The sequence below is a fragment of the Pocillopora damicornis genome, chromosome 5, assembly GCF_964200805.1.
Source record: "Pocillopora damicornis chromosome 5, jaPocDami1.2, whole genome shotgun sequence".
NCBI lineage: Eukaryota > Metazoa > Cnidaria > Anthozoa > Scleractinia > Pocilloporidae > Pocillopora > Pocillopora damicornis.
The window spans coordinates 17,735,660-17,761,404 of NC_142674.1; the positions used below are offsets into that span (position 1 = coordinate 17,735,660).

The following is a 25,745-nucleotide window of genomic DNA, read 5'->3' on the forward strand; positions in this document are numbered from 1 at the left end:
CCAGACTGGAGGAAGGGGGGAGAAACATCCCTCCTTTCCCGGTGAGGGTGATGCGCCAGAACTAAAAGGTCGAAATATTTCCGCTTTTACAACTTCCTGTTGTCCCAATCACACCAGAATGCCAGGGGAAAGAAGATTAGAGTTAATTAGGCACCAGTTTGGTGATAACGAAGAGTTTGATTTTTTGCAATGTAAAGAAGGTTTCCCAGCGAATCTAAAATGTTCTGCACTAAACTTAAATGACAATTTCAAAAGAATTTCGTAACTTCTCGCGGAGTTTTTACGCCAGTCTTCTCACGACTCAGAGGTCTCAGTCAATGATTAGGATAACAGGTTTTCACACATAACACAGAGTGCTACCCGAGGCATCCTAAGGTTTCTATCAAAGACCAAAAGATTCTTTGTCATATTTTTACACCGTCACGAAAACTCAGGTGTGAGGAAAGAAAGATTTAACACACCTTTTACCATTTTATTTTCGTTTTAAAATGATGTTTGCATTTGTCCTTATCTTTTTGCAAGTAGCTGTTGTTTTAAATGTTCAAATGCGAGAACCTTTTCGCCATAATGATTTAAGACAATTACAAAACCTGCTAGACAAAGGAGCGATCAATAATTCAACGTGGCTATATCATAGCTGTAAAAACCTTTTTCAAATTCTTCTTAATAAACTCAAATGTTGGTGGAAGACATCTAAAATAATCAAAGCGAGATTCCAAACCTCTGAAAGGTGAGTTTGATGATAAATTAATTCGAACGAATGATAGATCCGATCTTATCCATGTGTTGGTTTAGTCATTACGCGCGATTGTAATCCAATTAAAATAAGTATTTCACTAGGCAAATATTTACAAACAGCAATCAAATTTTGTTTGACAATGTCTGATGGGATGTAAATAGTGTTAAGCTCGATGGTTTTGGTCGAAATTTTTCCCTGAACTCTCTATTTCGTCCAAACTGGAAAATGGACTCAAAATTTAATTTTATTTAATCTGCGTCAACACTTGAAAGATTTCCTTGAAGTTGTGGTTCTTATACACCTTGAAGTTGTGGTTCTTATACACCTTGAAGTTTCTATGTAGTATATAAGCCATTTCTACCTAGCTTAAAAGCAAATCCAGTTTCTTTGTCACTGGGTTGCGAGTGTTTAGCTCTCTAATAGCTTTGGAAACAAAACTTGAAAAATTGAAAATAAGACCATCAAAATGTCTCCTGATATCTGTCTGGCTTAATTCCAGCGAATAGTATCTTAGGCAGGACCAGAATTAAAATACGTTTCTATGGCTCGAGTTACCTCGTAATCCAACAAGGAACAAGCAACGTCAGGAATGGCAGCCTTTTCAAAAAGCTGACCTCCGCGCGCTTATAGCGTTGGATAATCGAGACAATGAAAACTTGGGTTAGTATATGGAGAGTACCAAATGGGCCAAAATAGTTTCGTCGTTTTCAAACACTAGTCATCATGAAACGAAGTCATCGCAATAGTCGGTTCGTTTCCCTCTGTAAGATGAAAAACAAATAGTTGAAGGTGATTTTAAGAGGCTTCGATGTTGTTAAGGTAACATTCTATCTAAGTGAAATGATGAAGTCTAGATGAGAAAAAAATTTTGCAATTATTATTTTTATGCATGTTCTCCAGACTGTTCTCTATACATTTCTTAGGGTGCTGACAAGAAGAATTTGTTCAACAATCTAGAATTTCTTTGGTTGGCGATCATTTCCTTTATTGTGACCTTAATGTTTCATACAGGGGTGATATTGTCAGGAGAAATAAGATGCTAGTCACTCTTACGGGTTAAAGGGTTAACACATGCAACAGCGTTTTGCTGTTGTTACAGAAAAAAGGACTCCATTGTTAGTTCGTAAAGTTGTTGCAGAGAACACTGAAAAATAAAAATCCCACGCAGCAAATAGTAAGGGGCTCATGAATATTTTTTCCCGTGTTTTGCTAAATATTTGAAGGATAATTACCACAGTAGCCTCCTTTTGGCGCGAAAATATGCACGGATATTAGATCGTGGACATTTTCCGAGAGACGAACATTTTTTCCAGAATGAAGCTCGAGGCAAACTGTGAACTTTAAGGTTATTAGTTGTTAACATGCTATTGAGACAATAAAAATTCACTCTTTTACCGCTAAAAAGATACAACTAGGTATTATTCCTACCCTTTGTCTAGGGAAAAATAGGATACCCGTTTCTTAACGGCCTTTGCCATCGACCTGTTAAAAAAAAGCGGATTAACCTGTTAACAGAGCAGTAAAATGTAAAAAGCACACTTCACTTTTAACAAAGTATGTTTGGCTCTAAGTGAAAAACGTGACACCTTCGTTGTTGCTAATCCGGAAAGGTTTGAAACGTTATGTGATTTTTTTTTTCAATGTTTTTTCTCTGGTTAAATCTAACTTACGAATATGCAGAGGTCTGTATTTGTTCCACTAATCATAAATCCCTGCGTAAGGTTTGGACTGGCTCGTCTGCCTTTTGTTTCGTTGTGATTTCTTTTCTTGTTGGCAGGAATCAATAGCGCGAAAGAGGAGATTTCGCACATTTATTAATATAACGGTGCCGATCATGGGTAATGGAGTGGAAGAGGGTAGAAAGGGAAGGAGTTCAGGAAGGGTTTGAATCGATTTGCACCAAATGTCACAACGCTCCGAGGCAAATTTAATTTTTTTTTGTCTCTCAAAAGTTCACCATAACTTCATGATATTTATTTCTAGACTTTAAACGTGGTATTTGTGGAAAGGAGTGTCCACAGTTCATGAATATATTTTTTCCTTTCCCTTTCTAGAAACTAGAAGGTTAACGTACACGTACCGTCTCTTGAGACGAAGGATGATGATGAACCGGAGACTATTTACATTACTGTTCGCAATTCTATGGCGTAGTGGTAAGTGTTCAGAGATAGGATACCTTATAAGTAGTGCAATAAGGCGAAGACTCAGGAAACAGTTCCCCCCTCCCATCCCTCGTATGCCTTAGACCGAAGTACCAATGGATATTTTTGCCAAATTAGTCGCGAGGTGAGACTCTTACTGTACCTCACTAAACCAAGGGGAAATACGCAGATACTGCTCAGCAGAGTGTTTGGAAACTAGAAAATATTTGCGTAAAAATTGTAATATATGTGTAAGTAATAAATAAGTAAGTTGGTAAAAATGATGGTCGTAACAGGAATAAAAATCTATCTAATGAAAGGCAAATGGCATTGTAACCATAAAGAATGTTAAAATTGTAAGTGATATTACTAATGTTATATTCTTATACCTCTCCATGGTAAGTAGTGTTCGTACAATTATAAGTATTTCTGGTAAGATAAGTTTATGCTGTTTGTTTGATTGATCTAAAAAATTAGTTTGCGAATTGCTCGTGACATAATTATACTTTAATTTCCTTTTTTTTCTAGTATATTCGCAACCTCCCTATAACGGTGACCCTCAAGGTCCAAGGCCTTTCTACTTGAATGAGCTTTTTGAGCCAGCAGAACAGCCACGCCCCCCACCACAGCAGATGTATTATGGGAACATGTTCAACAATCCAGAAGTTAGGATACATCAAGAGTGGAACGTACCACAACCACGATTCCCTAAGCATTACCAGCAACACGTGCCAAGCATTGAGGATCATAATTCTTTGCCCAAGGTTTTGAACATTTCCGAAGGTAAAGCAATCTTTACTCTCTACATTTACTCAGCCATAGACATTTGTAATTGATTGACCAAGAATTCATATAATTTTGCGAGCTTGTGTTGTTAGTTCGCTTTTGCTTGTTCGCTTCCCTGTCTTTAACTTTAGTTTGGATTGTTTGTTTAACTCTGTGTGCCCGTCTGTTAATCTGTTGTCTGATTCTCTGTCTGTCAATCGATGTGTTCCTCTTTTTGTTTAAAAATTTTAATTTAATCGCTAGTAATTAAAATAAGTTAATAACTCAATTTTTAAACTGCACGATTTACTTGAAGTTGCAGAAGTTCAAAACAGGACCGCGGATCTGCTCGGAAATGACACAAATGATGTGAATTCTGGTGTACACAGCGTTGTAAGAGGACTTTTTGGCTCTAAAAAAAAAGGTAGTATTTCGTAGCCATTGTACTTTATCGATAAGCTAAGCTGCCTTGTTCCTACATAATGTGCATAAGCGTGTGATTATTTTAAATTGGCGCAAATTGGCTGATAAACAAAATTTAACACCTTATAATTACACATAGGTAATTAGATGCATCGGCCCAGTAATTATATTAGTGCGCTGGAGCTTGGATCGATATGTCAGGCTTCGATACCAGGCCACTGCGTTGAGTTCTCAGGCAAAACTTGATGGAAGAGGAGAGGTTTTATGTTGCGAATAGGTACAATGAAACAATTGTTGACCACCTCGAAAATACACCAGAGTCCCTTACTAGTTAATTTTAAAAATACGGGATGTATACGCGAAATACTCTCAGGATTTAGGAATCCTGAAGGGCTTCCGAATAAACCAGGATTTCCTGCGAATCAAAACCTTAAACGTTGGATTTGAAAGAATAACTGATAGCCGCTCTCAAAACAAGACAAAGTATGTAAAGAAGATTTCACTAAATTTCCCTACGCTAATAACTAAGAAAATACTTATTTTGGTGAGGATTTTTTTCCTTGTATTTGCGGTTTGCGAGTCTCCTGAGGTCACTCCTCACTTGATCTTTTCTCACTTCAAGTAAAATTGCTAGTATCAATACTGAAAAAAATCATGTCCTAATTACAGTAATAAACAGTCACATTAATTATGTTCAGGGTCGACTTCCGGTGGACTTGTAGTTCATTTCACGTTCGATCAAATCAAAGACAAGCTCGTTGTTGACGATTCTCCAAAAGCTAACAACGGTAAACTCGTGGGTCAATACGCGCAGACTATGGACAGCCCTAAATGCAAAATGAGTATCCGATTTGAAGGAGGGCAAGGACATATCGAGTTGGATGGAAACAAACTTAACGAAGAGAAGAAGGATGCGATGTCAATTTCCTTGTGGGTGCGTGTTGTGGATAACCAGCGTGAAAATACCATTTATGGTTGTGCTGGAGACAGGGGAACCCATTATCTGAGTATCAAACCAAATGCGGCCCCAAATGCAGTTGTCAACTGGTTGTATAAGAAGCCTGATGGGAAGGTTGTGTTTCATGTCATGTCTGAGCCTGCTATACCTTCAGGTCAGTGAGCCTAGCTAGATTTGTAAACACAGCGGTCAAACGTCTGCGTATGCGCGAACTTTGTAATGAATATATGCCGTACTTTTAGGCGGTCAGAATTGGCTAAACTTGATTAAGCTTTGGGTCAGAAAAGTCTCATCTTTCCCTTTCCCTAGTTTTGTTCCTTTTTACATACTTTCTATGAAAGTTTTAATTTTATTTCGCTTAATTATTTTCCAACACAGCTGTTTTCTTGTGAAAATTTTAGCAGTAAATTGACACGCAACCTGCATTTATCCCCTTGCGCATGCCCGTCAGTGAACACCTGTGTTAGATATGTGTTGCAACGGCCATAAAGCCTGGTATTTTCTCTGCATAACTTAAATCTTTCTTAAGTAGATTTGTAAACACAAATTGAGTATCACGCAATGAATTGGGATTGTTACTCGGGGGAAAACTAAAATATCTCGTTAAGACGTGAAAACCTCTTATAATGATAACAACACAAAGAATGAATGTTCAAGTTTATTTAAGGTCGCAAGCCTACTCAAGAACATAGAATATTTTGTTTGGAGATAAGAGAAAGGGTAGCTGAGATTTAAGTAACCAAAAAAAAACAAAACAAAACAAGAATATATATATATATATATATGTTCATTTAACCACAGCCTATCAGAGGGTAATGAGAAAATGAACCTCACATATATTCATCTCTTGAACTTAAAGACTAGTCTTAAGTCTTTATTCATCGTATGAGAGGGTGAGGGGGGGGGGAATTTGGGGCAACATAGTGGAATTGAATTAGTCGTCGCCAACAGAGTATTGAGAAGTATAGAGAATTGATTGCCGATGAACTGCCAGAGAGGAGGAGATTATAACATAATTACAGAGCCGTATGGGCGGATCAGTAAAATTTCATTGTGACACAAAAAAAGGTCCACCGACCCCTCCCCCCAGGTGATCAATATGACCGGTCCAATTTGGTAACAGTTGGAGGTCTCTGATTATTGTAATGATTCTTTTTCCTGAGCACAGATTGACTCTTAATCTTTGCTTCGATTTTACTTCTTAGGAATGTGGACTCATATAACTGCGGTTTACAATGCTGCCTTAGGAAAAGTAAAGATGTTTGTAAATGGTGAAAAGATTGTAACAACGACGGAAGATATTGTGAGACTATCCTTTGTGGGTTGGAGTACATCCGTAGAAATTGCAAAGTTCAGCGGAAATCCACCAGGTTTCTTGGATGGATCTATGGACGAGTTTCAAATCTTTACTTCCGCCCTAATGCATACTGAGGTCCAGGCCCTGATGGAAAAATGTGAATTTCCAACAGACAGTAAGTAATCCCCGTATACTTGTAAGAACGATCGCAGTATATATTCTCCGCAAGATTTTAAAGACATGCGCACTAAGAAGCCCCTTCTCTCCTTGCTTTCCCACTCCTCTCTCTCTACTAACCCACCCTCCTCAACCTTCCCCTCCCTGTGCCATTGTTCCGTTTTGCGGGAGTTGGGCTGTTCCTCTGTTCTTTTCTGAGGTGAATTTAGGCTTCTCCATTTTTTCTGTAAACTAGCATTCCAACCAGGAAGGGGGAGGGGAAGGGGTAGTGATACTCCTACTTGCTTCATGTTAATGAAAACAGGATAAGCTCTGGATGGGTACATCACTTGGCTAAAGTACAGACTTTACTTATGTTGTCTTTCTTGTCAGGTACGTTGTATTTCGTGGACGTCAAGACTGGACCTGAATCATTTTCCGGAACTCCATCTCGTGTGTTTTTCAAACTAATTGGGGAAAAAGGAGCTCATGGAGAAGAATTACTTGGAGAGGATTTTTCCAGAGGAAGGTAACGCTTAGGGAGAAAACAAATTTATAATTTTAGAAGCGGTTGCACAGCGACTGTAAACGTCCTTGCTCTCTTGAATTCGATCCCTAGCTTTGTAAATCTGTACTTTTTCAAACAAATTTCTCTCTTCAGTACCAGACAGTTTAATGTCTACTCGGCCGACGTTGGTAGACCGGTCAGAATCAGCATAAGAAAGGATACGAAGGGTATCTTCTCCACAGACTGGTACTTGGAGAAAGTAAGTTCTGTAACAATGGCAGAGACTTAGCCGGAAATATTTTCATCGTTGCCGGAACAAATAGGTTAAAATCGTATTTTTGAGATCTAATATCTCCCTGTTTTATTATAACTTAATTATTATAAATTTAGTTTATAATAGCTTAATTAACAAATTAACTTCAGTGTCGGTAGTTAGCAATGCCCAAAGAAATATACCACCAGCCACCAACACCTCGGTGAATAGCTTTTAAATAAAATGTGCGCAAAAAAATATTTACGTTCAATCCTGGACATGATAAGTTTTCTACGGCATAGGAAATTTCCTTTTAAGTGATGCAAAACTTAAAGTAAAGGCTTCGTTGTCTTAATCAGGAGGACAACAACGAAACAATAAGATTAACACCAATGACAACAAGGTTCCTGCAGGATATTGAGGATTAACACAGATAGATAGATAGATAGATAGCTTTATTAAAAATCACATGGCGGCCTAATAAAGCTGAATTACATGATCATTTACATTACAATACTGGCTAAAAATTATATATCATATTCAAAGATTGTTGACAAAATAGTTTGAAGGTGGTCATTTTTTTATTCAACATTGTTTAGTCTTCGGTTTTGATTTAAGGTCGTTGTCACTGTGGAAGATAGGACTGATGGACCGTCATTTATTTTCAACTGTAACTGTTGGATAGGGAAAGACAAAAACGATCTTCAAAAGTATCTCACTCCCGAGAAACATGGTAAGTGACGTGTTTCATTTTCATTCCAAGCGGAAACAGCCAAAATCGTGAATATTATTCGTATGGAAGTTATCATGCATTTCCCTAGATCTTGTTGCATATTTTACCTCTGATTTTTTTCTCATTATTTTGGATAAATTTTATATAGTGGATGGAAACTGGTCTCCCTGGAGTCAGTGGAGTGGTTGTGGTTCAGGTTTATGTGGAGGAAACAAGAAAGTTAGAACAAGATCGTGTACAAACCCCCACCCCACTGGGGGAGGAAAAGCTTGTCCTGGAGATTCAATTGAAGAAGGAAGCTGTCCAAGTATGTCGGAAATTAAATCAACTTTCTTCCACTTTGGCTTTGCTATCCACGAATAAATTTGTATTGTGCTAAAAAAGTAAACCTTTAGGAATAAAATTTCTTTAACTTGTGGAGAATGAAACACTCGGATGGCTCAAAGAAGAAAAAATTTTCTAACCAAGAAGTGAAGAAGTGATCCGCTAAAGCTTCAGTTTGTTTCCTTAATGTCCACCACTTTATGCATTTATGTATATATATATATATATATATATATATATATATATATATATACATATATATATATATATATATATATATATATATAAATATATATATATATATATATATATATATACATATATTTAATGCTCTGTCAGATAACTTATCAAACTCCATTGTTATTTTCTTTGATCTCAAAAATGATTACTCCATATGTCCATTCCTATTATAACGGTCATTTCGTTTATCTGTACTGACATATTCATGATTACAGTTGATGGCGGTTGGGGTGCCTGGGGAGAGTGGTCCGCCTGTAGCAAGACTTGTGGAGGTGCTACAGTAACACGAGTAAGAAAATGTGATAACCCTGCCCCTTCGAATGGCGGGAAGCCCTGTGAAGCAAAAGACGCTCAAGAAACCAAGACAGATTGTAACCAACCTTGTGAAGGTAACAGGAAACTTCAGGCTCACAAAAAGCTATCATTGATATTTTGGTTTCAGAAGTTTTCTTTTTTTCGACGCTGCTGTTTGCGAGAGTGTTAGGTTTGCAGACCAAAAAAGAAAATCACAAAAACAAAAGGACTATCTTGAATAACAATGATTTCAATCCTTCTTTAGTTGGCCCTTTAGATGGTCATTGGTCAGACTGGTCAGAGTGGAGTCCCTGTGCAAAATCATGTGGTGGAAGCCAAGTAACACGAAAAAGAAGCTGTAACAATCCTTCCCCTCAGAGGGGTGGGGAAGAATGTCCTGGGGAACCAACCGAGACTGCCTTTGATTGCGAGACCCCTTGTCCAGGTACATATGTGAAGTACATCATGGGCACATGTCATGTAACTCATTTATAACTTTTTTTCAGGTTTAAGTGATAGTTCCATAAGGCTGCTACTCCTTGTGCAGTTAGCGGAAATGAGATTTCAAAATTCCGTTTTCTTCGTCAAATAGCAGTTACCAGGCCCATAAAAAGTTTCGCCACAGCATCCCGTCTCGGATCACACCGGTTCTCTTTCCCGCCTCCGTCGTGGTTTACTGGGTGTACCTTATTTGCGCACCAAGTGTCAGGAAACCTCATGTTTTTAGCATGAAGATGTGTCATCTGCGCCTCTTTTTTTTTTCTGACTATAGCTTGTGTACAAGCGTTAATTACCATAATCATTTTCACGACATTGCATTAAATCTTATCCAATCCGATAATCATTGTAATTTTTTTAAAGTTCCCGGTAAGTGGGGAGACTGGGAAGAGTGGTCCGTATGTAGTGCAACTTGTGGAACTGGAAATAAAGTTAGGACAAGAGAATGCAACAACCCCGCCCCACAGTATGGAGGAGAGTGTCCTGGGAACGGCCAGGAAACGGAAGCATGCGAGATAAGGAAGTGTCCAAGCAGTAAGTTTACGACTTTGATATTAATCATAATATTAGAAATGTTCCAGTCGTCAAGCCGAGTAAACATTCAGTTGGGCAATAAAGCAGGTTTTCTACGAACAGAAATTATAACTTTAGCGAGAGAAATTATAATACATACGAAACACAATAGAACTTACCGACTGTTTCGAGTTTAGAGTAACCATAGCTCAACAATTTTGGTTAGCAAAATATGCCAGTACAAACATGGAGACTAGTTCCTTTCCACAAAGCATATGGTTGATGTTCCGGATGTTGACGTCGAAATGCAGGCACGCGATGGGAGCTACTCATAACGACAATAATAATATACGGGAAAAAAAAAAAAAGTTTTTTTTCATTTGTTGCAATAAAATCAAAACCAGATTAACTACAGCAGCCTATCGGAATTTGGATAAATATCATAAAGAAACAATGATATACCAAAGCAAACATAAGCAAACTTTCTAACGCACAGTAAAACAAGGATACATGGGTGGGATGTGGAATTTATTTCATGTATAATTGTTTGACAGGGTGCTAGGAATTTTCTAGAGCAATCATGTGACGATGAAATCCCACGCTGCTTTCGCCACTCTTATGTAAATTATTCATGAGGCCTTAAATTATTGTAATGGATGGGGCCTCCTTTCGTAAACTTCGGCTGATAGATAAATTCTTTCTAAAGATTCTTCGTGCTCTTTTGACTTTTATTTTACTCTGTTATCATGGTTCTTCGCAATTTATTTCACAACTAAAGCAAGGAATATACTCTTCATATGCAATGTTGTGTTAATGCTAGTGTGTTGCCTTGGAGAACAAAATTCTTCCCTCAAGGTAAATTTGGGTTGATAATTTTTCCTCAACAGATGTAGTAAACGGAGCATGGGGTCCCTGGGGTCCCTGGGGTGAATGCTCTGAGAAAGAGGTCTGCAACAAGGGAGTACAGCTACGCACTCGCCAGTGTAACAACCCTGCACCACAGAATGGCGGTGATGTATGTCCGGGAACTGGTTCCGAAAGCCAAGAATGTCCAAAAACGAACTGCAAAGGTGCGCTCATTTTTGCCTTTAAACAGAAGAACTTTGTGTCTTGATGCATTTTAGGTAACCCTAAGACGTAGATGGCTTTGTTCAGTCCTATTTTTCTCAGCAGATTTTGTTCAAAAACTACGAACAAATAAAAATCTCTGCACTCGGAAAACGATCAACCGCCTAATTCTGCTTGTCCAAATTGATTCAATAGTTAAGTTAACTTCCCCACAAGCATCTCATCTTAACATAAACGTAAGCTTACAGCAATATGTGTATTCTCCATACTGCTCTCTATACATTTGCTAATTCACAAGACTTTTTTTGGTTGGCAATCATTTCCTTTTACCCTCTGACCTGAACGTTAGACTCAGGAGTGGTGCTCTTGGGAGAAACTAGATGAGACACATTATTTGTGCTTTAGGGACCGGTAATTGATTATTCATTGCCTCGGAGGATTTTGGCCTCTTTAATATTCTTATGAGCCTTCCATTGACAATCAATTTTCCATGGTCCCCCTTTCTACTCTGCTAGTGAAGACCGATTCCCCCCCTGATCCCACTACAAACCATGTGTGAGATCTACCCAAAATCTTTCGAGCCCCCCCAACCCCTCCCCCCCTAAGGCGGTTGGAGGATTTTGGCCTCTTTAATTTTCCAATTACCCCCCCCCCTCCAATACTGCCCAATGAAAATCGATTTTCCATGGTCCCCCTTTCTACTCTGCTAGCGAAGACTGATTCCCCCCGATCCCATTACAAGCCATGTGTGTGATCCACCCAAAATCTTTCGAGACCCCCTCCCCCCCTCCTCCTCTAGGTGAAAAATGCTAGTATCTAGCATCTGTGATACCTTGCCTATGTAATTTGTTTGTTGTAATTCATGTCTCGATTCTATTTTCAGAAACTCCTCAAAACACCGACGCTACAAAACCTGTTAAACCAAACTCATTCATAGCATTAGTGTGCAACTCTCAAAACGCCGAACTTCTCAGCGACTCAGCAAAAAACCCTTTAGTAGCAGCTGCATTTTCAAATCTCCCCAAGCTTGTTCCATTTCTGAAGGGCGGTTACTTTGCAGTTAAGCAAAATACAAAGGAATTAAATGAAACTTGTTTCGAGCCTATGAAACTGCTGACCATAGCAGAGCTGGCTAAACTCTATCCTGGTTTCCGCTCGGCCAAGCCAATGCCATTTTTCACCATGCCTGCGGACACTGAACACGTGACAGGAATAAAGGTCAATTTGAGAGCAGATAAAGCCTTATATGGAGGTAATGTTGCTAATTTTCTGACCTTTTAAAGTTCATATCTCTTCTCTAGCATCATAAGGACTTGGAACATATCGAATGGTTCTCAAGCATGATCGCAGCATCCCACGCAATGATCGTATCGGAGTTGGGGCCAGTTTCTCGAAAGTCCCAATAACTTGAGGGCCTCGAAGCCACATTTTAAAATCAAGTTTTAAAGAAGAGAGAAGCACGTTCTAGCGCCCTAAACAGACCATTTAGCTCCTTTAATCCCTATCTTAGGTAAAAACAGAAAAGATTTACGAGCCTGCTAAGTTACCCAGACCTTCAAAAACGGGCCCCATGCCACTAGTGTTCAGTTTCGTCGCTATTTTGGCAGTTCACTCATGAACTGCATACTTATTCGCGTCTTTTTTATGCATGTTCTCTTCTTCTGATAACATTTGGCAGTTGTGGACATTGTTTTGGTCTTACAACAATCAATAGAGAAGCACCCTTATTATAGCTGTATTCTCTTTTTTATCTTTGCAGTTGAATTTCTATTGGATTCTGCGTCAGTTTATGCTCCAACTGATACAGTTTCTCTTGAAAACGTAATGTTTCTTTTCCGAGTGTCTCCCGGAAAAGAAGAAATTGTGGCCCATGGTTTTAATGACATTGGGAAAGCTAAATTTGCTGTTTATGCCAGCTTGGTGGGTGAAAATGAAGTCACTATTGAAGGAACCAGCGGGCAAACTGCTACGTCGGGTAAAGCATGATTTCAAATTTGCAAAACTGTAACTTAACAAAATGATCTCTAGTATGACTTAATCACAACGCGAACGCTTCATATTTCATCTAACCTGAGAATGCTTCTGAAGAAACTGTGATACTGAGTTGATGGGGGGATAACATGATAATTTGATTCTATCAACCGAGTTAAATAATGGTAATTGAACTGAGTGGAGTGCAATTTGGGCTGAAATCATATGCATGATTTGAAATCACAAGTATGATTTCAGACCAAAATTGCACGCCACGAGGTTCACTTACCACTTTATTGCATCCATTTTGAAGTCGCCCAAATATAGGACTTAGGCGGTTCAAATATTTTCTCGATGCAGTACTGAGCCGGTCTGAAATTAAATTCTTTAATTTTTGTGGGGGGAAAAGTAAGGGTCATGGAAACAAAAGTTGCAAAATTTGCTACATGGTACTCTTTGTCTTTCATTTTCATGATTGTTTACTTAAAACAAGCCTTGAAATCTGATTGGATGTTTTGTTTTTAGTGTAGCTTCTTCATTGGCTGGAAAGAAGATGCCATTTAAAGCACAAAAATGGTGCGATTCGTGAATAAATCGCATCAATTAGAGCCAATCAGACTACAGGGACCACCAGTGATATCAAAATGGGTGTAATAATAATGAAAATTGGACAATGAAGAGAGTTTCTGGTGGTGACGTTTCAAATGCAAGCCCTTTGTCGGAGCGAATGGCAGAGGGCTAAAGCTCGAAAAGTCAGCTCTAGAAACTCTACGGTGACCAATTTACATTGTCAACTCAGTTGATAAAACCGAATTATCTTGTAAACTGCGAGTGACTAGCGTTTGAATCCTTAGGAGATCTCCGTGGTGTTCTTTCCCCCATGCTCTTTATAAATGTTCAACTGAGCGTTTCTCTATGACAACAAGAAAAAACGCAAAATTGCCGCATACTTTCCACTACCTGCAAAGGAACCTTTCAACGTTGCCGTTCTAGGCAGTATATTGGGCGCATGTTGTTTATGAATCTAAAAAAGACCACTTGATTATAACAGAGGCCGACTACGGATACCATATTTGAGGTTAGGTTCTTAGCGAGATGTTAGAGAAATTAACTACCATACAGAGCTCCACCGCAGAGCTCTGCATGGTATCATTGCCAGACGACGTATCTGAGTTATTTATTGACTGAAAAACTCTACAACTGAAAACGCTTCTGTAATTTATTTTTGCCACCACGCAATTTTCGCAAAACTCGATCTGCTTTGAAAGTGGAAAACGAAGACATTGTCTCCCGCCAAAATAACGCAGGTTCGCGCCTGGCCATTGACACACTGAACTGGAAAATCTCAAATTTGGTAGTCATATTCGTCTTCCCAGAATTTCGATTGCCAGTTTTCTCCATCTCGTTTTGTAAACGAACGGAAGCGAAATCTTCTTCATCTCATAAATGTAGCTTTCGGCTTTCAACGTAGGCTCGTAGGTTCATTTTCAGCAGAGCTCAGTAAGGCATTGATTATCTTCAATATTTACATTACAGAGGAAATTCAAGCTGCGTTGTCACCAAACACACCTGTAGCAAATGATTTCTCCTTTACACAAGTTTTGAGACGCGGAGTAAGGAACCTCGACTCAAAGTCTCCTACCGATCAACTTGCACCGTTAGAAAACGTCTCCAAAGATGGAAAATACGCAGAGAAAGCTGCTAAGATGGGTAACGGTCCTCAAAAACCCGACAGAAACAACATTCAACGAACAAGGACATTTTCGAAGAAGAAAAAGTCAAGAATTGGAGAAAAACAGACGCGCCATAATAAATTTACACATCGAAGCGCGGTGCCATCATTTTCCTATGAGCCAATAAATGAACTAAGAGAGGAAATGCCAATTACTTATCCAAACGCGATGACTGTTAACCCGTTATATGCCATTTCTCCTCCGCTGAACATGGGGGCAACCCCCAACTTGAAAGGCTTGCAAGACACACCTAAAAGGTCCTTGAACTTGAACATTGACCAGAAAATACTTGAAATATTGAAACGCGTAAATTTAGGCCTAGTGACAATATCTGACTTGTCTTTACAAATCAGCGCGAGCATGAAAGAGGTTATTGTGCGAGTCAGTGGTAAGGTGGCCCCCAATGGGATCGGTGGATGGTTCAATTTTGAGATCATACGCAAGGATATTTTCGCTGTGGCTTTCACGACGGAGCAGGCTGCAATTGAAGATTTTGTGCAGAAGATGTTTAACACCAAGCTTGGCGTGTTTGAGAAGTTAGAGAAAACATCAGTGAGTACATATTCAATAATTAAATTAATTTCGAGATCATTAGCGAACTATGCAATCCGATTGGCTCGCAGCAGTGCGATACATCACGATTCACATTCACTTTTTCCTAGCTGGCGAGAATCAGGCGAACGATTTCCGTCCAAATTGACCTTCTTTGGTTTAATCCTTAAATCAAAGGAGGTTCTTAAAAGCGTCGTTAAAGAAAAAACCTTGTTAGGTTGAAACCAAAATTATTTAGTGACCAATCAGAACAGGACTGAATCACAGAAAGTGTGAACAAGAAAGAAGAAAATTTAAAGCGGTAAAGCGCAAGTGTCTAAGTTATGATTGGTTTTAGTTTCGCTTTTGCCTGGTTGAGAAGTGATGTGACCTTCGTCAGCCAATCTGTGTATCGAAGCTAAGACATTCCCACCTGATTGGCTAATTTCAAAATTTTGATAAACTGAACTGGCCTCTGATTGGCTCCTGACAAGTTACAGTAGAATTCATATAAGAACCAGGTCTGTTTTCCAAAACTAATCTTTGGCGGTTTCTTTTCAGTTCGGTATTTCGTTCGCGCAGAAAGGTTATAAAGTGACACCAGAGACAAAATTTCAAAAAGAGCCTTTAAAATCTTTGATGAAAAAGGAAGTCCCGGATGGACTGTTTTTCGCTGCAGTCACAAAGTTTGCAGCGAATTGTGGGGATAACTCGCATTGCAAGTTTGGAAAGATACTGATGGGCAAAGATTCCTGGTTAAAATTTCATGGTGGCGTAAACAAAGCAGGTGTCAAAGTCAACGCAGGAGTTTATGGTATACCCATAAAGGGGGATCTGAAGTTTAACAAAGTTGAACTGTTTATAGAGGTGAGACGATGTCAGATTAACAAGAACTTTTATTTGCGGGGACAGAAAAAGTAAACAAGGTGAATCCCTATGGGTCGGTCATTTAAACAGAGTTCAGTCGTTGTTTAACAATTAAACTGCGTTCTAAACCACCATTTTCAATTAAGCCGAACCTTTTATCTCAGCATTTATTTTTGTTATCAGTGTCACGAGGGCGGAAAAATAAAAGAGCAAGGACATTTATTGAATTAAATCAACCCTTTTCATTAAAAATCCCTGGGGCCTACTGTTTGAGTGAAGCCGCAGTGTGGATTAAACCCATGTAAATAACTGGCCCATATTACTCTCATTTTCTGATATTACAGGGGGAGGGGGGAGATTTTTAAGTCGGGCCTTAAGAGTAAAGCTCACCTAGGCGCACTAGCTTAAAGTTACGTACTTACCTTAAGTTTGTTGTCCAATAGGAAGGATACTTTAATTGCTTGAAGTGAGCGTTCTTTCGAAGATAGGTGCCTTGGCCGTAATAAAGATCTTCCGTTTCTTTTAATTTATTCTTAGGTTAAATTTGGTACTGCACCTGTAGCCCCTAAAGTGGGCTTCGCTGTCGAATTAGACGTACCTGTGGAAGGCGAAGTGAGCGATAAAGAAGAAGAAATGCCGAGCACATCTCTTCAACTTGGAGGGAAGCTTTTCGTCACCGGGGCAGCTGAGATAGGAACAACTCTGTATATGAACGGAATGTGGAAAAAAGCATTTGGTTTAAGTTTCCTTAGCATTGGAAACATACAGATTGGGTGAGAAATCTTGTCCTAACATTTTTACTTTTCTCGCGACATGAAGGAGAAAAGCCGTCAGCCATTTCATTATCGAACCTACAATTCACCATCTTTCTCATTGTATCAACCGACCCCAGGCTCTCGACATTGGGATCCCAGCTATGTGCAGGACACTTATCACATATGAAATTGTTTAAGACGTAGTTGAGTCACTGTGGCTCAGTGGTAATTGGCCTGCTCCAGATGTTCATTTAATAAAACGAGGCTCAATAATAAACGGCGCTATATGAGAAAAGGAGTGAAAAAAGCAGGAAAGTTTTGGGTCGAATCGTGTAGGCAACCAGACCCAAGCCTCTCTTGTTCTCGCTCTTCCGCAACTACTACGCCGTTAACTTTTTAGCTCCGTTTTACTTACCGAACGCCTAGAACATCCTAAGCTCTACAGTGGTAGAGCTTAGGATGGCGGAATCTAAGGTTCTGATAATCGTTTCCTCGTGGGGACTTTTTTCTTTTTTCCACGATCGTGATTTAACAGAAACACATCTTTTTTTTCGTTTTAATTTTGTTTCTGACTTTGTTTCCACTGTGAAGCACATGAATATGACCCGTAAAAGATTAATTAAAGGCGCTATTAGAGAATCTAACTCATTTAACATTTTGTTTTTAAGCATCAGTTAATTAACAGCGTTCCTCATTTATTTTCTTTAGCCTAACAATTTCACTTGCCACCGGAATTCCAACTGAATTTACCTTCAACGGCCGCCTAGAGATTGGGCACGACTGCCAAGGGAAGGACGATTTCAAAGTGGATGGTCCTTGTTTCTCCGGGGAGGCCCTAGTAGGAATTAGCGCAAACCCTGCTGGCCAGTATATATACGGAGAATTATCTCCTGTTACTATCGGGAAAATATTAAGAATGCTAGGATCTAAACTGCAGCTACCTCCACCTGTTTTGGAGAGCGGTTTTCCTAAAGGTTTAATAGTAAGTATGAAATTACAACTAAAAGGAAATGTATAGATGGAAATAAGAGAGATGGTAAGTTTTGAGCTCGGTAAAGAAATAAAGAGAGTTTTGTCGAGAGCGTGGGACAAAGAAAAATTCCTGAGTCCCCATGAGAAATCGAACCTCCTGTTTGTCCCACGCTCATGAAAAGACGAAAAAACATCTTTCTTTGAAATGAAATGTATAAAACCTCACGAATCAGAATCATCTTTTTACAACATAGCATCAGTATACGTATTCTCTATGCTGTTCGCTATACATTACCTAAGGTGCTGACAAGTTTAGCAATCAAGAGTTTCTTTTGTTGATGATCATTTCCTTTATTCTCATGACCTTAAAGTTTGATTTAGGGGTGATAACATATGGAGAAATTAGACGCTGGTTACAAATCATATTTAAGTGAGATATCCACAACGAAGCCTCACCTTTACGTCTTATCGTGAGAATAATTAGACCAAACTGCCGAGTAACTTTTGTCTGTTTTGTGTTGGCTGGTTTTCCCATTTTTCTATACTTGTTTATTCATGTGTTGCACGTATCTATGTCTGTTCGCCTGTTTTACCCAATTTTCGCTTGATGTTTTCGATTTATGATATATCTCCGATTTATGCCGCGGAACCGTTTATAATTTCTTAAAATAACAAACTTTAAGCAAATTGTTTTTAGCTTTGACGTAAAAACCAATGGATCTCGTGTGTTTAAACACATCTTTTATACGTTTATCTGTAAGATTTCTGCAGCGTGGAAAGATCAGAAAGTTCCCTACGCTGGAGCAACAAAAGAGATAAAGAAAGGTGTTTTCATCAAAGGCACCATCAATATTTTGGGATTCGCGCCTTCTGTCGAAATATTACTCAGTAACGAGGTAACTTACTTTTAATGAAGGATAATGAAACTCATCTCCAGTACTAGTCTCCTTCGCAGTTGTTTTTTGGTCTCGTAATGTGCACTCTTTTCCCAACCAACGCGGTGGGGAAGAGAGAGCACGTCAGTTGCGTGGCGAGACCAAACAACGGTTGCGAAGGAGACTACTCCAATAATGAAAGTGTGAAGGAAAGCAAAGTTTACATGCACAAGTAGATTGCAACCCTTAGGTTTCTAGAAAGGATCATTACCCAATTTCTCTTCACCATTTCAATACCTTACCCACCCAACAGGTAAAAAGAGTAAACAGCCCTATCAGTTAGGAGTTGTTACACTGATATAACACCACAGGCTGCACAGCATTTTAGACGGAAGCAACACTCAGGGGCCTAAAATGATGAAGTAGATCATGCTTCCTTTGCTGTAACATCTGAAAATTGTTAGACATTCGATTCCTCTCGGATAAGAAAAATAAATCTAAGACCCCGTCTCCTGCATCTTCTCTGTGCTTGTTGGCAAAGGATATTAAAGTACCCACACACTTTTCGCAAAAAGTAGGGATCATAGCTCTCGGCGTTGTGGTCTAGCATTCTTATTGTCTATAAAGGTCGTTAGATTTAAAGTTTAACTTAACCAGACTGTCTAATATCACAAACAAATATTGAATAGATGAATGTAAGAAGCAAAAAGGGGGAATGGATAATCAGATCACATTGATGTCCCATCTCTTGTCTTCTTGCAGCAAATCAAGTTTGACCTGGAGTTAGACCCTCTTAAGTTACTGGGTAACGTGCAACTAGTGCGCTCCATAGCAGACAAAAAAAAAGGACCAAAGTTTTATGTTCACGCTAAGCGGAAGCCACTTCAAGCTGAGGTGAGATTTCAACTGTCACAGAGCAGTTTTCAACAGCCAATTAGAACAAAATTAGCTCTCACAAGAAGCCGATGGGAACCCAAACAAACAAACGACCCTAACTGGCGGGAAAAAAAGACGATCAACCTGCAAATGGACTTCGTTTTGCTTCTAAACAGCCGAGATGGTACAAGGTTTTTTGCTAAACATTAAAGAAAAGTGGAGAAAGACCATTATACTTCCAAATTGCCATCGACACTCAGTTGAATGTCACTCTTTGTACAGGATATAATGTTGGAATAGCAAACTTTAAAGATAATAAGTTACATGAAAACATTTGTAGGTCCGCACTGTGTGCATTTATACTGATGCTACGTAACTGTTCTTTATTGAGTAAATTTAGAGTTAACATCTGAGTTGAAAACGTAAATCGGCCACCGTAAAGAGTTTAAAGGCTGACGCTCCGAGCGTTAGCCCTTCGTCGCTCTGAAACGCTCGAAACGTCGGCCTTTGGACTCTCTACGGTGGCCAATTCACGTTTTCAACTCAGTTATTAACACTAAAAAACCTGTTATACTCTCTTGCCGACGCAGCACCAGTTTCTTTAGAAACGTACACCCTTGATTCATTTGTCTCTTAATGAACTTTTTAAATCTATTTAAATCTTATATATTTCTACTGCCCCTATGCCTCCTTGGCATTTGATCTTAACGATCTGTTTGACAAGCGCTACCCACTAAATACAGTTACTTTCCAACAGATTTACATTCAAGGAGCCGTGGTTATCTTTGGGAACGAATTAGAGATTATGTTCAAATTCACAACGGAACGCATTGAGTCAGAAGTGGCTGTAAGCCTCTTTAACGTGTTCAAGGCGAGAGTCGCTATCGCGGCAGGCTACGGAAACCCGTTTGCTAATACCGGTTTTACCGCCAAGTTTACCATAGAAACCGGTTTTGACCAGCTTTCGAAAAAGACTTCTGAGGTTTTGGTAGCTGCTCTGCAGGCGGCAAGAAAAGCTTTGGAAAAAGCTCAAGTGACAGTGAAAGAAGCCAAACTTGCCTGCGAGAGAAAAGCAGGTAGTTTCTGCAACATCTGTGAAAAACTGGCATGCGATGAAATTACCGAGGAATGCAAGCACGCTATGGACAAGTTTAAGCACTATGTGGGAGAAAAAATAGACAAGTTCGGTAAGGAATTTATCCGATCAATTTCAAAATTTACTTCCTCTTGGCCTTAATTACACTGGCCTGTTCCAGGAATTCAGTTAGTAAAATCGAGGGAAGTAATAAACGGTGCGATCGTGAAGGCAGGGCAAAAAAAAACAAAACAAAAACAAAAACAAAAACAAAAAGACGCATGACGCAACCCGGCCCAGGCCTCCTTTGTGTTGTCCTTCCTCCGATACTTTCGCACCTTTCACTACCGCGCTTCGTTTTACTTTCTAAAGGCCTGGAATTGAGCTGGCTCTACCTATACTGCCCTGATGGCTACAGTCCATACATAAAGCGTCACACATATTTATCATAACTGCCCAGTGGGAAGGAAAATATTTGAGTTAAGGAAATATAAATGCACCCAATGTCTCGAGTGAAAGAAAATGTCCTTATTAACGTTTATAAAATCAACATCGTTGACGTTATCGTCATAATTATTATGACATTCGACTACCGTCTGAATCAATCATCTTTCAGGTCGAAAAATCAAAAGCATTGGGGAGAAATTCGAATCTACTTTCAAAAAAGAGAAAACAAAACGCTACATGGATCTGCTGACAGATGGAATGAACTGCGCAGCTAAGTTGAAACAGAGTAGTGACCACACAGCCGAGTATTCAAACCACGCCCATTCAGAGACGCGTTGCCATGCCAGTCGCTATGGGAACTCCACTCATTATCGGTCAACTAGGCGCAAGAGATTTGTGGGTAAAATGATGTGCGAGAAGCTAGCTAAGAAGGCTTGTACGATGGCAAAAGATTTGTGTAAAGGTAAGAAGGAGATCATCTTCAGTGTCAGCTAATGATGCGAGAAACATCAAAATTTGAAAGACAGACCTATAATCAATGTCAAGCCATTTAGATAAGTTTTGAAGATTAATGGTGAAGCTTCGCTTAAAATCGTTGGTGAGGCTGCTTTGCCCAAACGTCGAAGGTAATATTGAGCCCTAAAGGAAACCATACATCTTTGTACCTTGTAAATAAATATCCTTGCTACGTCTCTCAGTTAGCAAGTGCACGTTGATTGGTCAATTAAGCCGGCTGTATTTCACCGTACGGCCCCGGCTAAATTAAAAAAATTTCTTTAAATTGAAATCTTCTCTCCCTATTTGAACCCGAAAATATAATAATAAATATCTATATAATATAAATATAATAATAAATATAAATATATATATATATATATATATATAATATATAATATATAATATAATATAATATATATATATAATATATAATAAATATATATAAATATAAATATAATATAAATATAATAAATATCTTAAAGTTACGGAACCTGAAATTTATGCGCGGATTTATGCTCAACGCGCTTCCGCTGGCGCATGGGCCATAAATCTGAACGGATAAAGCTCAGTCTCGGAGGTTGCTGAGAGGTATATCAGTCTTTGACAAAACTTCAATATTTAAACTAACTGCAGACTATAGTTTTAATTCTTTGAACCGTTGCTTGCTCACCTCTCTGAGAGCCATAAAGTCTAGCAGACTATTTAATGACATAACTACATACAATTTTTTTCCAGGCTCCTGTAATGTTGTCGGCCACATTACCAAAGGAATGTGCCAGGCGCTCGACCTTGCCGTTTACGGTCTTCACGTGCTGGAACAAAAAGCGTACTGGGCCGAGCAAGCTGTCGTAAAAGCGGCTAAGAATATGCTTGTTGTTCACTCGTTATCATTCGAGACTCACCTAACATCCACTCCTCTTGATTCTACCGTGTCTCTTGGGGCTGATGTTAGCATTTTTGGCTCTAGGGGGCAGTTTAAACTAGAATTTAATCTGGCTGATCCCCTAAAGAATGTTCATAAACTGGCAGACACAGCTCTGGAGTTCTTTAAGAAGCTGTTTAGTCCTCGACCTTCCAAGGATGTTTATGATAAGCCAGCAGAAGAATCTGATTTCGAATTTTCAGGTGTGTGTGCAAGAAAAATACATCCGTAGAAATTTCAAAAACGAAGGATCTATTGCTGGCTAATAGAAAGACAGACAAGGAGACCGGCTGATTTAATGGCCGACTAATAGACTGACTGACTGACTGACTGAATCACTGCATGACTTACGGACTGACGGACTGACTGATTTCTTGACTGACAGACTTACTGACTGATTTCCTGACTGACCGACTACCTGACAGACGTTTTATTAGATATTTAACTGATAGACGCTTAACTGGCCGTCCGAATGATTGAAATAAGTTCGCTGGTTGAGAAATTCTGGTCTGTGGTTCTGATTGACAGAGAGATAATTAAGTTGTTCTGGCCTCTTCTTAAAAACACTTAAAACTTATCCAATGTAGGTGAATTCCGAATCCAGATGAATGGCACGAAGGATTGCTTGTCTACTCCTGCTAGCGCAAAAGTTGGTTCTCCTGTGACTTTGGGCTCCTGTGATGGGGATGTGTCCCAGTGGGTATTTACACTCACAGGAGGATTGATGGTAGGTCTTGCTACAAAGTAACCAATGGAAGGTCTGCAAATGGGATACGAACTAAGAGTGGTTTAATTTTTTCTTCTAACTAATCTTAAGCTATGCCGAAGTTTGGGAGAGGGTTGCTCTGCATCTATGGGTCACTTCCTTTTTTTTCTTTTTGACTGAGGAAAAAAAACGCCAAAAACTTAACCTTAAGTGAGATTTCAACGTGAAATGTTTTAAAGTTCTTTCCTAACACTGCTTTCATCTCGCTGATTTCACTTTTGCATTCATCAGAATGTCAAGTCTGGTCTGTGTGCAGCTATGGGTTCAGATCAAGGTCAAGCTCTTGTGTTACAGCAAGCTTGTGACGTCACCTCTGAGGAGCAGAAGTTCACTTGTAACGGCACTAAGATTACACCTGTGAAGGATTCTGGATTGTGCGTGACGGGATCTGGTAATAACTCATTCAGTTATGTAAAATAATCGATATACTGGGAGCACGCTAAAACTTCACTAACTCTATGGTCTAGTAAAAGCAAGATATCGCTCCCTCAATCGAGAAAAATACAAGAGAGAGTTTGCACTGCATGAACCAAACGCTTTTGGTCTATTGCCTGTGGTAGGAAGCTTACGCGTGTCTGAGCTCCTTATGAGACTTCTTGGAAATAGCACAACACAACAATCTAATTCATATTTATGTTCCAATTATTTTTGACCATTTCTCAGCGGGAAAAACAGGATCAGGTGTAGTAGAAGCCAAGTTGCTCAAGTGTGACGACAAAACCGTGAAGGATGAGCAGGCCTGGATGATATATGATGATCCTAGGGCCCTCTCGGTTTGCGACAAACATGTTCCTGGTGAGTTGTTTTACTATCATGGCTTAAGAATTAATGTTAAAGAAACAGGAAAAAGAAAGGGAAGTGGGAAAATGATTGAAAAATTATATTCATTGCCATTAAATTTGACGCCGATGAATGTTTATCAATTTAGACATTGCTCTTGGAAAGCCCGCCCTGCAATCCAGTTTGATGTCCGTTGATGAGTTACAAAGTGAGTCCAAAGGCAAGAAAGTAAACATTCCTGGGGTGGGCCCTGAACTAGCTGTGGATGGTAACATGGCTACAGAACCTTCTGCGGGCTCCTGCTCGATTACGGCCATTGAAGTTGACCCATGGTGGAAAGTGGATCTGCAGAGCGAGCACATTGTCACAGATGTGAATGTAGTCAGCTCATCTGGTAGGCATTATTAGATCGAGATTTAAACATCTTGCTAAATGAAGCTTTGATGTACATTTAAGGGTTTTGTTGGTTATCACCCTGCTCTGTCTTCAGGCGAAGTAGCAAGCTCACTTTTGAACCTTCTCAGTCGCTTGTAAATCAATGTCTAATGAAAAACTTGCGCTGTAACAGTCTTGATTGACCAACACATTCTCTATGATTTGCCATGAGAACGAAACCAGGAAAAAGTCCAAGAATGCCTTTCAACCAGGAGCTACCCGAAAATCTTTAATGACAAAATGCGAGCATATGCTACATACCAGAGCGCAAATTGCGACATGCTGCTTGCAATCTCCTGTTCTTGAAGACTTCCACCTTAAGATCTCAATATCAAATATGTCTTCCTGTACTTGTTGGACAGCCAATACCTCTCTCCGTTCATAAATTACCTTTTTTTCAGGCAATTTCTCGAGTCCATTGTCAAATTTTGAAGTTCGCGTCGGAATCCTAAAAGATCACAAACAGAATCCAATGTGCGGGGACCAAGTCCGACAGCTGGCGGAGGGGGAGGTCTGGACAGCAGAGTGCAAGGTGCCGATCCCAGGTCAATACGTCTCCGTCAGTATGGTAGGCAAAGGATACTTGGCGATATGTGAAGTGGCAGTTTTCGCGAGATTAGGTGAGCATACAAAAGTTGTACCTATTAGTCTAATGGCAATTCTCAATTGACTGACGAAAGTAATCCGCGATTTTTTTTTTTTTTGCTCTACTTTGCACTCTAATTGGTAAAGACTCTTGTTACCACTTAAACCAATCAAATGGGGAAACTTCACCAATCGTGCTTGGCCTCACTTGTTTTCCCGCACTTCAATCAGTTTGCTTTGCTTTAATTGGAAGTCTCATTGGCTTGTGATATTTTCCTTTTTTCTGGATTAGCCGTTGTGATAGTAACGGTTCTGGTTTTACGTCACACATTACGTAACCCGCGTGTTTTTCTTAATCTTCCATTCCTAGATGATAAGGGAAAGTGCAGCTCAGAACTAAGCCGAAAGAGAGATGAAACAACTTACTTTTCTCCTGAGGATATGATCACAAACTGGAACAGATTCTAAGGAATAACAACCAAACCATCTCAAGAACTTGTGCAGTGTCTTCCAGTTTCCTTCATCTTCCATTAAATATGGCATTTACCTTAATCTGTTTAAGTTTTGTTTTTATCTGCGTTGCAAAAAGACACAGACGACGGTTTGGTACCTTGCTCAACACAAAACAAACCACAAAACGCAAATTGCATCTTGCCACATGTATTTTGAATTAAAGAATTACATTTGATGGTGGAGTGTCATTGTGTTTTATGATCTTAACGTCTTTTACTTTTGGGGGGATCAAAC

At 39.3% G+C, this 25,745-nt stretch overlaps 1 protein-coding gene across 2 annotated transcripts; it reads left to right on the plus strand.

Moving 5' to 3' along the window:
- Positions 1 to 636: 636 nt before the first annotated feature.
- Positions 637 to 25,686, plus strand: LOC113665121 (uncharacterized). 2 transcript variants are annotated; one of them, XM_027180770.2, is made up of 31 exons: positions 637 to 730; positions 2,794 to 2,892; positions 3,409 to 3,663; positions 3,962 to 4,069; positions 4,767 to 5,180; positions 6,232 to 6,498; positions 6,873 to 7,008; positions 7,141 to 7,246; positions 7,859 to 7,973; positions 8,122 to 8,280; positions 8,753 to 8,926; positions 9,097 to 9,276; positions 9,693 to 9,863; positions 10,730 to 10,912; positions 11,794 to 12,162; positions 12,670 to 12,885; positions 14,418 to 15,166; positions 15,707 to 16,012; positions 16,550 to 16,785; positions 17,476 to 17,749; positions 18,501 to 18,635; positions 19,377 to 19,508; positions 20,248 to 20,677; positions 21,182 to 21,475; positions 22,246 to 22,635; positions 23,020 to 23,159; positions 23,430 to 23,589; positions 23,862 to 23,993; positions 24,127 to 24,372; positions 24,815 to 25,033; positions 25,369 to 25,686. In XM_027180770.2, exons 2-31 carry the CDS (start codon positions 2,838 to 2,840, stop codon positions 25,464 to 25,466), a joined length of 6,849 nt encoding a protein of 2,282 aa, XP_027036571.2. In that variant the 5' UTR covers positions 637 to 730; positions 2,794 to 2,837; the 3' UTR covers positions 25,467 to 25,686. The 2 variants fall into 2 exon arrangements, with proteins under 2 accessions (XP_027036571.2, XP_089063221.1); XM_089207095.1 differs by lacking the exon at positions 637 to 730 and adding an exon at positions 2,296 to 2,349.
- The last annotated feature ends 59 nt before the right edge of the window (positions 25,687 to 25,745 follow it).

Excerpts from the sequence above, each read along its gene's own strand:
- LOC113665121 (XM_027180770.2), top strand. The coding sequence starts at position 2,838 with ATGATGATGAACCGGAGACTATTTACATTACTGTTCGCAATTCTATGG. Across the intron at positions 9,277-9,692 it reads TTGCGAGACCCCTTGTCCAG|TTCCCGGTAAGTGGGGAGAC; the intron begins GTACATATGTGA and ends ATTTTTTTAAAG. Across the intron at positions 9,864-10,729 it reads GATAAGGAAGTGTCCAAGCA|ATGTAGTAAACGGAGCATGG; the intron begins GTAAGTTTACGA and ends TTTCCTCAACAG.